This window comes from Salvia hispanica, chromosome 4 (assembly GCF_029641045.1).
Source record: "Salvia hispanica isolate PSC_SH4W2 chromosome 4, Shi_PSC_v1, whole genome shotgun sequence".
In the NCBI taxonomy this organism is placed as follows: domain Eukaryota; kingdom Viridiplantae; phylum Streptophyta; class Magnoliopsida; order Lamiales; family Lamiaceae; genus Salvia; species Salvia hispanica.
In genome coordinates, this window is record NC_142695.1 from 20179752 (window position 1) to 20191930 (window position 12179).

Consider the following 12179-nt stretch of genomic DNA (forward strand, 5'->3'; position numbering starts at 1 on the left):
GAATCCTATTTGATTATATCATGAGTTTTAAGAAATATAAAAAAAAAATGAACTGAATAAGTTAGTGGAATATGAGTCTTACTTATATATATTAGACTATTAGTTTTGTAATAAAAAGTTAGTAGAATTAATTGATGGAATGTATGACTACTTACCATTTATAGTAACAAAACTCTTAGCATTTATAGTAAGAAAACTTTTATTGTAGAACGGAGAGAAGTAAGATATAGTAATATATTATGACTATTTTTTCGAAGGGTAATGCTATGTGGCCATAATGTGGCTGGCCATAAATTGCAATTCAGTAAATATAGATATTTTTGGGTATTAATTATTTAATTGACTCATTACTTTTATAAGTTGCTTAAAAATCAAACTTCATTTTGTCCATTTTTTTCTATAACTAAAAATAAAACAACATTTGAATTTATTATAGTAGAATATATTTCTTGACTAGCAAATATACTGTGACATAATACTACAATGTATACACTAATCAGTATATATACAATACTATATCATGAAACGTTACAAAAATCAATAATAATATTTATATCTAGGATCCTATTCAAATGCTTATAGCACCCTAATCCAAAATCAAGACTAAATTCCTACCCTTAGATTTTAAAATGAGTGGATGAGATTAAAGCTCACAAATCTCAATAAATAGTAGGCAAAATATCAACAAAAAGGTAATATCGTCATTATGTTATCATATGATAATTTTCGTGGGTGTTTTTTATATCAACATTGTGTATTATAAATATCAACAATATGACATTAGAATATCAACACAAGGACAAGAAAATATCAACACATTTTTATTGAGATTGAACATGCATAATATTGAGATTTTGTCTACAATATATTGAGATTTTTTGTTGCATTTGTTCATAAAATCTGCTTATCAACATGTACGAAAATTGAAATATAATTTATCAAATTTCATCACCTGAACATCGTGGGAACATATGCAATTGAGATCTCGTTGGAATCCTTATTAAATTATCTTTAATTTGATATATTTTTTGCGAAAAAATAATTTAAATTGAGAGAGTTACGTAAATTTAAAGATTTGAGATGATTTTGAGGAGAGAGAAAATAGTTAGTTACATATAGGATTTGACATTAATACCCTTTTAATTTAATTAATAATTATTTAAATTAGAATATGACATTAGAATATCAACACAAGGACAAGAAAATATCAACACATTTTTATTGAGATTGAACATGCATAATATTGAGATTTTGTCTACAATATATTGAGATTTTTTGTTGCATTTGTTGATAAAATCTGCTTATCAACATGTACGAAAATTGAAATATAATTTATCAAATTTCATCACCCGAACATCGTGGGAACATATGCAATTGAGATCTCGTTGGAATCCTTATTAAATTATCTTTAATTTGATATATTTTTTGCGAAAAAATAATTTAAATTGAGAGAGTTACGTAAATTTAAAGATTTGAGATGATTTTGAGGAGAGAGAAAATAGTTAGTTACATATAGGATTTGACATTAATACCCTTTTAATTTAATTAATAATTATTTAAATTTAAAATATATTACACTTATCATTATATCAACTACAAGATCTTCTAATCTAATGGTTAAAAATTGGTCTCAATTTTGGATTGCTAATTAGTTAGCAATTGATCACCTCCCTCTAAATATATAATATCAAAATATGACATTATTTTTTTAATATTGAAATACTCTTCTTCGAAAAATATTAAAATAATATTTTTATTAATACTAATCACTACAAAAAAACTCTAAATTAGCGGCGAAAATTAGTGGCGGAAAGTGTTTGCCAGTAATAGTGGCGGAATAGTGACGAAATCCGCGAGAAAATTTAGTGGAGGAATTCCCACGGATCAGTGGCGGATTTTAATCCAACCATATCTGCGGCGAATTAATTCCGCCACTAAAAATCATTTTCTCTTTAAAAATTAAATATAGTGGTATATAATATTATAAATTTAAATCTAGTGGCGGATTTTCCACCGCTGCACTAGTGGCGGATTATTTTCCACCAGTGGTTTATGAATCATAATTAAACTAGGGCACACTTAAAGATTTACGATTTTCATTCACAATTCACACTTCACTCTTCCGCTAATTTTCTCCCTGCCGTTGCCGACGCGTCGCCACTCCAGTCCGTCGCGGCTCCAGCTCCGTCGCCGATGTCGCCGCTCCAGCTCCGTCACCGATCCAGATTCGCCGCTCCAGGACAACATCACCGCTACCGTGTAAGTTTAATTTTTTCTTTGGCATTTAAAGAAATTTAAAACGGCAGTGAAGAAATGGAGGGAACAATGAATTCAAGGTGTAAAACGACGCTAGGGAGCCTCTTAATTGGGGTTGTGGTTTTTGAGCAGTAATTTCCCCCACCATTTTTTTTCATCTTTGCAAAACTTCATGGTGCTACGCATATGAATTAGCTTGTAAATGTCTTCTTAGTTCGCTTTGTTCCGTTCATTCCTGCTCTTATATTTCTTAGCTCTCAATTGTAGACAATTGAGAAGATTAAGAAAGTTGCAGAGGAAGGAAACTTCTATGGCGCTCATCAAATGTATAAATCTCTTGGTTCTAGGTAAGATAGTCAAATTTCTACTAGGAAAATAAATAATATGGTTAACAACAAATGTGGCGATGTTCCAGAACTTAGGAAGATAATCTTATGTTTTTGACTTATAGTTATAGCCAATGTCAGGACACTTTCTCCCTAGATAAAACTTAATCTTATTTCTTTCAATTGACTACCTTCATCATACTGGTACTTAGAAGCCTTGGATATTTTTCACTCAGGTGCTTGCCTACAATTAGCAAATGGACAGGTCTGACTTGGATATTAATGAGGAAAAAAATATTCAATCATGAAAAGTAAATCCCCCTAAGTGATAATTATTTGTGCTGAAACCTATTCAGTAGCATAAGAAACTTCTATATGTTAAGTTAAATTTTATCAAGTTTGGAGACCTCAAGCTCCATGCCTTATTATTTTTCAAAATAGAAAAGAAATAATATAATCTTCTTATATTATCTCAAGCTGGAACTTTTGATGAACTATATACTCAATTCAGTTTACATGCAGTGCAGAGCTTGCTGTCTATTTTGTGGAACACCTTGTTAAAGGAAACATCCCTTATGGCGATGACACTCTTGGTCAGTTCCATCTTCTGATTTGCCTTCTATTTTGTATGTGTGTTGATATGTTGGGTCTTTTCTCAACTATTAATAATAACAATCCGTTCCTAATTATTCAATGTTTTGACTATTATCTAGAATTCTAGATGGAAGATCTCTACTTCATTAATTTCTAGCCTTCATAAACATGCCTTCATAAACACATGATTGATGATTATTTACATCGAGAGTTGGCAAGTGAGCTCAATTTAGAACTAATGGAACCATATGTTACAGGCCTTGTTTAGTTTCAACAGCTCAGATGGAAAGCAGAGTTGGAATAAATCTCATCTGATTTATAGACTATCTCTTCGGCCTTTCTAATCTCTCTGGTTAGTCCATCAGCTTCATTGTATGCAGTCAAAACACATGAATAGCTCATCCTACTTTGCTTATATTCCTCGGTGCGATTTCGTTTTATCTTTTAATTTTGAAGTAGAAATCTTCAACCTTATTAGGAAGACATCTCTGGGTTTCTTTGCAGCCCGCTGTTTGCTCAAATACTCTGTTGATATGCCTCTGTATTATACTACTACTATTATATGTTGATTGCTCTCCGTTCATGAAGTTAAGAGTAAGCTTTGAGTATTTGAGATTTTCTATTCTTTCTTGTACTATGTCAACTATTTATACTTTTCCAATCAAATGGTAGAATATCATTTCACTTGCTACTACTCTTTGTCTGATAAAATTAAGTTGCATTTGAAGAGGACAGTTTAGAAAAAATGAACCGAGTGCTCTGCCTAGATTTGTACTCAGTTTTGCTTCGCCGTTTAGGATATATTATTGCTTTGCATAATTAAAATTGTGTTGTGTTTTATTTATGTTGTTGATGGAAGTTTGGTCCTTCCAAATTCAATGAACAGGTAGTTGGTGCTAAGTGGAAAGAGTTGTGTTTGGGGCATTGTCTTGAAGAAACAACATCTGGTATGAAGTTAAAATTAATGGTGCTACTTGGTGGAACAATATCTTTATTATTGTTATAGTTATTGTTAGATGTCTTAATGATAGAAACATTGAAGTTGGCCTCTTCATGTGTTTCTATAGGAAGCATGCTATGTTCTGTTTGTTCCCATTAGTTTTTTGACAAGCTGCATAATAATTCATTTAGAGTGTTTAGGTTGGTTGGAGTTGATCAATTCTTGTGTGCAATTAGTTTTAATTGGCATTCAAAGCTATGGGGATATGTTTATTAGTACTATCTAGTTATGTCTTTCATTGATGGGGCTGATATGTTATGTCTTTCATTGATGGGGATCTGTTTATTAGTAAAAATAATTGTGATTGAAGGGAATAATTGACCTCTTTTGCTGATGCTGCTGCTGCTATGTGTGTGTTTTGTTAGTTTTGTGTTCATTGCTGACTGCGTGCGTCGCTGTGTCTGTGTTCTTAGTTATCATTGCAAATGTTGTTTAATTGTTGATCACTTCTCATAATACTAATAGCATTGGAATTGAAGGTTGTGTTGAAAACTTGAAATCAAAGTTTAATTGTGGATGATTGTTAATGCACAAAGCAAGATCTGATTTGTTTATAGATTAAGAATTCAAGCTTAATGCTAGTAGTGATTAAGCATTTTTGTGAGTCAGGCAAAAAACTTCCAACACTTTGTCTCCATTCTGGTCCATATGATCATCATCTTATAGAGGGATCCTTTGATATGTTTGAGGCTAAATATGATTTTTCGTTGCTCTAGTAATGTAAGAGCTTACCAGATTATCTTTCATGTTGCGCGTGCAGATTCTAGGTTTCAGGTGGCTTTGTGCATACTACAGAGATTAATAGTGCATATAAGTTTGCTCAAAAATTTGCAAAGGAAAGAGACGAAGTTCATGGTACTAGGAAGGAACAAGATGTGTAGATGATAAATCTAACACTAAATTGTTATTTTGTTATTAACCAAATTTTAGAATTTGTACTAATGCTCTATGTACTAATGCTCAATATTATTGAACTTTGGTGTTATGAGTATTTAACGAGTAGTTGTGTATCTATTATTACTTTTACTTTGAATAATCCCATTGATATGTTGAAAAAATTATACTAATAGGGTTGGTAATATTAAAATAAACAAAATCAAAATTTGTACAAAAATATAGTGGCGGATTCATTTTGCCACTATATAGCATCATAAATTACTGGCGGAACAGTGGCGGAAAATTCAGTGACGGTTACTATTCCGCCACTAACAACGGCACCCCAAATCCGCCACTATTTTCAAATTTTAGTGGCGGAACTTCTCTGGCGAAACATATTCCGTGGGTAATCCGTCAGTAAACTGCAGTGGCGGAAAATTTTCCGCCACTGAAATTTTAGCGGCGATATATTGTCGCGGTTCAAATCCGCCACTAACTCATTTACTGGCGGAAATATGAGAATTAGGGGCGGATTTTTCCGCCACTAATAGCGATTTTTTAGGAGTGAATATTTTGTATAAGTTACTTTAATATTATGATTAAATGTATTTTAAATAAAAAATTAGTTAAAATTATAATTTTAGTTATTAATTAAAAGCATTTATCAAATTATGGAAAGATTAAATAATTGTTGCTGCGTAAAAATTTTCATTACTAATGCATGTCTTTAATTACGATAGATTATGTTATTAGAATTAAATAGTACTAGTGTAATTAAAATTGATTAAAATTATAAATTTATTTTTCGTAATTATCATTTGGGATTAATTCAGTTGATGTAACTTCAAACTGACTATAACATAAGTCAACAAAGAATAATAAAATTAAAAAAAGAGAATTTGTATTATAACAATAAGGACTTCCTTGCAATTTTGTAGTAGAAGTTTATTGTGTCACACTTAATAATATTTATTAATATAATGTCTCACACTTATGAAATTATTAATCATATTATTTCTAAAATTTGTTCATATATCAATTTATATACCCCCTCCGTTCCACAAAAGATGTCACACTTTCCTTTTTAGTTTGTCCCACAAAAGATGTCACATTTCCCCTTTTTGGAAAAAGTTTCCTCTCACATGAATATAAAAATTATATTTTCTCTTTCCGTTTAACACACAAAACAAAACCTCCTAAAATCTCGTGACGTCCCACAAGTGTGATATCTTTTGTGCGACGGAGGGAGTAGTGCTTATGATTTTTGAACTTACAAATTTATAACTTATGTGATATTATGGTTTTTGAACTTAGAATCTACAACTATACACCAAAGCTCATTTTTATGTAAAAAAATTTCTTCCAAATTCAAACTCATTTTTGTGTTTTTTTACATAATAACATTAAATATGGAGCCACTACGAAAAATTGTGACACATATACTCAAAAATTGTGTAGATGGTTGAAATAAAATCACTTTTTGATGTGAATATACGCAAAAACGGGTTTGAGTTTGGTGTAAATAGTTAGAGACGCATTTATAAATTTTATTTTTCAAGTTGTGTATCTTTTGTTTAATAAATGAATATATATATTAATAAAATAAATTTTATTATATTATTTAATTTTTATATAAATTATTGAAAGTCTTGTGAGAGTGAGGATTTTAATATATTTTAGATTTAATTATTGATTTTATGCACCATAAGACGTTATGGTATAGCATACTCATGAATCATGTTGACAAATTATTAATATTATATACTACTAGTATGTGTTTTCGTTAAAATTAAATTATTTCACTATAATTAAACAATAAATTAATTTGTAGTATAAGTGAAATTGATTTTTTTAAAGTAGTGATTTAGAAATATAATGTCTATGCCATAATGACCTTATGTAATTTTTTTCTAAGTATAATTTACATTGTGCCTAATTTATCCTAACATTATAGTATTGAATAGATATATGTCTAATTAAGGAAAATTAAACCAAACTAATTATTGTTATCAAATGCATATTTATTAATTGGAGACAAACTTAATCATGCATTAAAGCAATGGATTTAAATTTTTTGAACGGATTTAAGAAACATTCTTGTCATGTAAATTTAAGACTATTAGTTTTATAAAAATCATTAATATAGTTTACGAATCAACACAGTACTATTAATTAACAAAATAATACTCCATCCGTTCCGCTTTAGCAAATCTATTGACTTTTCTGCTTTCTTTTTGTAAAAATGATAAAAAATAGTTAAAGAGGAGAAATGGTAAATTAAGAAAAACAATATATAGAGAAGAGTCTTATCTACATTATTGTCTCTCTTACTTTACCATTTCTCCACTTTAACTATTTTTTATCATTTTTACAAAAAGAGGGCAGAAAATCAATGGGACTGCTAAAGCGGGACGGGGGGAGTAACCAAATAATTATATTTAATTGTGAAAATTTTGATTACTTAAATAGCATTATATGTTTTTTAAATAAATTTTCATTCAATCATTCTATAGTTTAATTTTAGTTTTTTCTTCGTCTTTTGTGCCATTCTTTCCTACATTAACTTTTTTTCATTGAATTTTATGAAACATTTATTTAATAGTATATGAAAAAATATATAAAAATATAAATATTTTTCTTATTCAGATTTGAATTGTATGATAAAATAAACGTTTATCTCTTTTAATTTTTGTGTTGCTTTCCTTAGCTATTATTAAATATAGTATATTTTATTTTAATTGAGATAGGAACTCTAATATATTTTATATAAAGAAAAAGAAAAGAAATAATATAAATATATACTTTTAAAATACTTATTAAACAGCTGAGTTAAGAATATCAATTATTTTTTATTGAGATTCGAATGTAGTTTTTCAAAATTTAAAATCAAATAAATTATTATTTAATATGAAAATAATTGAATGAATCCACTTTTCTAATTTTAGATTGTTTTAATATATCACATGCCAACAAATTGATTAAGAAAAATATAAAAGAATCATAAACTATCCGAGCATGTTATGATTTCATATCCAAGTACCATTTAATTGAATTCTATGAGAGTACATTAGTCTTTAAAAAATTGCTACTCTATATGCATAAATTTCATCAATTTAGCATTAAGTACATAGAATTTTAATAATTTTTTAATATTATAGCAGGCCTAATGTGGCCATTTAGCACCGTACTCTTTTCCGAATTCTATCCAGGACTATCGCTTTGGAGTCTGGACCAATCAATACCCAGTTAATATTTGGACTGACATGCAAAATACACGGAAAAAGATAAACTTCTTTTAAAGACCAAAACTATAATGGCTAAAGGTTGGAATTCTTAATTCTTAAAATAAATTAAAATTTGCGCTGTATTGTATTTCAAGAGAGAACCTGAAAAATAGTTTGAATTTTGAAAGTATTTCGAATTTGTAATGGTAGACAGACATGGAAACTAAGCCATGAATACTGTAATTAATTTAAAAAATGTCATAATTAAGGCCATTATACCGTGTTAATGGCGCATAAACGGTAAAGAACATTCTTACCAAAGTTTTTCTCTATAATCATTACTCCTTCCGTCCGCGAATAGGAGTCCCGGTTGGCCATTTTCATCCGTCCGCCATTAGAAGTCCCGGTTAGACATTTTATCTTGGGAGTATAAAAAATGACCCCACTTTTCCCTTAATTTAGAAGCTGCAATTAATTTTAATCCACTTTGATTGCAAATAATAATATAAATGGGTCTCACATTCCACTATCACACACTTAAATTATTACACTCAAATTTTTCTTAAAACCCGCACCCAACTCAACTGGGACTCCTATTCGCGGACGGAGGGAGTACAATTTTATCTTCAATAAGGTGTATACCCCGAATAAAAATTTTGGAAAGCTACAATAATGTGTATTGCCCAAAAAAGCTGAATTGATATTAAAAAAAAATTAAAATGACAACTTGAGGTTCTTTCCAAATTTGAAATTAAATTGGTTTGACAAACATGAGAGAAGAGCCTTTCACATTAGAATGTAACTTAGGCTTTCGGTTAGTCACAACTACCATCATGGCTTAATTTATATTTATCATGTGTGAAAGAGTTTTATTCATCGATACAATTTATAGTTGATTTCATTTAATGGAGTATCATTTTTGTTGTAATTTCCGTTACGTTTTATTTTTTCCATTTGTTTCGATTGTACTCCCTCCGTCCCAATAAATACAACATTTGGTTTTGCGGTACGAGATTTTATGTAGTATTGTTTTGTGAGTTAATAAATAGAGAGTAAAGTAAGAGAGAAGAAAGAATAGAGATAATGTTGCTTCGAAAATGTTTTATTTTTATTGAGACAACCCAAAAAGAAAAATGTTGCATTTTTAATGGGACGGAGGAAGTAATTGATATCCATATTTCTTAATATAAGCACCATTCCATTAAAAATAAAATCAATATCTCATATTTCGGGGGCATATAATAAATTTAGATTTGTTCACATCTCACCAGCGTGAGCCACAAATCTAACATTTTCACTTTGTAAAATGGTACTCACAAAAAAGAAAATCGAAAAAGATAAAAAAAAGATAGTAGATTGAATGCCGCAACATGAACAAATTTTGTGATGAGATCAGGTGAGGCGGCGGCACAGGGTAATCCCATCGCCAACTGGCAGCTGGCAAATCTCGATCCTTGGATCAGCAGCGAGAGCCTTGTTGAGCTCCAGCACGAAGTCCCTGTAGTACCTAATATACTTCCTCAATGGCGCATCCGGTGGGGCCACCACAGACCCGTTCCACAGCGTGTTGTCGTACCCGATCACACCACCAACCTTAACTAAGTCAATCAGCCTCTTGTGGTAGTTTAGGTAATTATCTTTGTCAGCATCCACAAATATGAAGTCAAATGACCCATGGTACTTCCCCTGCCCATTGCAATTTTCCAAATTCGGCCGTCAATTTTATTTTCTTCCATAAAAGAAAAGATGGTTTATACGATTAAAAAAATCTTACATCTTCAATCATTTGATCAAGAACAGGCAAAGCAGGGCCTTCTTTGAAGTCAATTTTGTGGGCAACTCCAGCTTTCTCAATTACTGGCAGACCCAATTCGTAATTCTCCTTGTTGATGTCCATTGCCAATATCTGAACACAAAATTCGCTTGCTATGAATAAAAAATAATAAAATACTAGTAGAGACTCGAACCCACGATCTATTAGTTGGTTACCTTGCCGTCGTCGGGGAGGGCGAGGGCGGTAGCCAAGAGAGAGTAGCCGGTGTAAACTCCAATCTCCATGGTGTTTTTGGCATTGATAAGCTTCAAAAGCATGTTTAAGAATTGGCCCTCATCCGCAGATGTCGTCATTAAATTCCTATTTCAATTCACTACAATTTTAGTAAAAATTAAATAAATGGAGTAGAGTGCTAATATTGTCCATAACTAACCATGGATGTTTGGCAGTTATTTCTCTGAGCTCTTTCATGGGCTCTGGCTCTCTTGGATACACACTGGTTTCAAGAATGTACTGCAAAATTAACCCTTATCAATCAATCAATCAATCAATCAATTTTTATTACTAGTAAAATAAAACTGGAAATGGATGATATTGATATGCATACCTGGTAGAGGGCATCACTTTGCAAAAGGCTCTTGTGGCCAACCTCCTGATGCTGGCCGCCGGCATGGTTTTCTGTTGCAGCAGAAGCAGTTTGCGCCATCTTTCTCTCTCTTTTTCTTATTGTTTTGGGAAAGGGGCCTGGTTTTGAAGGCGGGGAAATGGAGGTTTATTTATAATAAGTGGTAGGTGGGTGCTTTGGGCCGGGCCGGGCTGTGGTTGGTGAATCCCTGAGTGGGACCCAACTGAAGTTGTTGAGTGGGGTCACCAAAATTAGACATGTTTTGCTACTCTGGTTCACGTGTCAAGATGAGCGGTCAGGATTTGGTGTGTGAGTATGGAAGGTGCTAATTTGGTGCGGTGGGTGCTTTGGAAAGTATCCACCTTATGATTTGTTTATCTATATCTTTTGAAATGATATACTCCTCGTCCGTGAATAGGAGACCCATTTCTTCATTTATTTTAGTCTGTCTGCGAATAAGAATCTCGGTTCACCTTTATTCTAAATGATGATGGGGTTTCATTTTCCACTAACTCATTCCACTAATATTTCATTTAAAACTAACATATACAAGTGGAGGGGAGTGTTATATTGCTAACTCATAACTTAATTGCTAACTATAACTAAATAATAACCATTAGATATTCAAATTAAGGGCTTAGATCATTAATCTCTAAATGTCAATACGATCAATCCAAACACGTCAATAAGGCCATATGATTAATTCCAAAAAATATCAATATGGGTGTTAATGTCAATTAACTACATGTTTAGTATAACTCACTTTTAAAAGAAATCCCAAAACTTTAAATTCATGTAACATATATCAAATTAAAGATAATTTCATAAGGATTCCAACAATATCATACATGCATATGTTCCGACGTCAAAATTTGAAAATATTTTGAAAATTTTTAATCTTTTTGTACAGGCTGAAATGTCAACATACTATATAAAATATGTCAATATAATACATGTAGAATGTTAATACAAACAATGTGTTAACATTCTTAAAGCATTGTGTTGACATTCTCAAAGTATTGAGTTGATATTTTCGGAACACTATATTGACATTTTCATCCAAAACCCTAATTTGGAGTTTTTTTTTATCTTTTTCGATTTAATTAATAAAAACGAAAATTACACATGGCAAATTGTAGACCACACATTTTCTAAAATCCTATGACCTTAAATTAGTTGTAGTTAGCAATTAAATGATGAGTTAGCAATTGATCACTTCCCTACAAGTGGTACTCTTATTCCACTAACTTTTTTCATCCACTTTTCTTAACATTTCTTAAAACTCGTGCCGCCCATAAATAGAACTCTAAATGGTAGACGGAGGGAGTAAGAATTAATTCGTGGTAATATAAATGAAATAAAGAGAAAGATAATTAAAATAGGGAGACTTATATTATTATTAAATGTTTATTAAATTGTAATAGTAGGCTATAATGATATAAGTTGTAAATAAATTATATATATATTAATGAGTTGAGAAATTTTTATAAATGAAAGTGCATAT

The 12179-nt window shown here is 30.8% G+C and overlaps 2 protein-coding genes across 6 annotated transcripts; one reads left to right on the plus strand and one right to left on the minus strand.

Moving 5' to 3' along the window:
- Positions 1-2056: 2056 nt before the first annotated feature.
- Positions 2057-5178, plus strand: LOC125196021 (protein GET4-like). 5 transcript variants are annotated; one of them, XM_089056169.1, is made up of 6 exons: positions 2057-2259; positions 2524-2603; positions 3105-3175; positions 3434-3528; positions 4063-4123; positions 4937-5178. In XM_089056169.1, exons 1-4 carry the CDS (start codon positions 2194-2196, stop codon positions 3442-3444), a joined length of 228 nt encoding a protein of 75 aa, XP_088912295.1. In that variant the 5' UTR covers positions 2057-2193; the 3' UTR covers positions 3445-3528; positions 4063-4123; positions 4937-5178. The 5 variants fall into 5 exon arrangements, 2 of the variants coding, with proteins under 2 accessions (XP_088912295.1, XP_088912294.1); XM_089056168.1 differs by having other exon boundaries at positions 2059-2259; positions 3094-3175; XR_007171816.2 differs by having other exon boundaries at positions 2066-2259; positions 3110-3175.
- A 4299-nt stretch (positions 5179-9477) lies between these two features.
- On the minus strand, positions 9478-10787 carry LOC125196018 (caffeoyl-CoA O-methyltransferase). Its single transcript, XM_048094366.1, has 5 exons — positions 10658-10787; positions 10484-10563; positions 10266-10410; positions 10051-10182; positions 9478-9962 (listed from the first exon to the last, which is right to left on the minus strand). The coding sequence occupies exons 1-5, from the start codon at positions 10754-10756 to the stop codon at positions 9669-9671; spliced, it is 750 nt and encodes a 249-aa protein (XP_047950323.1). The 5' UTR covers positions 10757-10787; the 3' UTR covers positions 9478-9668.
- Between the last annotated feature and the right edge of the window lie 1392 nt (positions 10788-12179).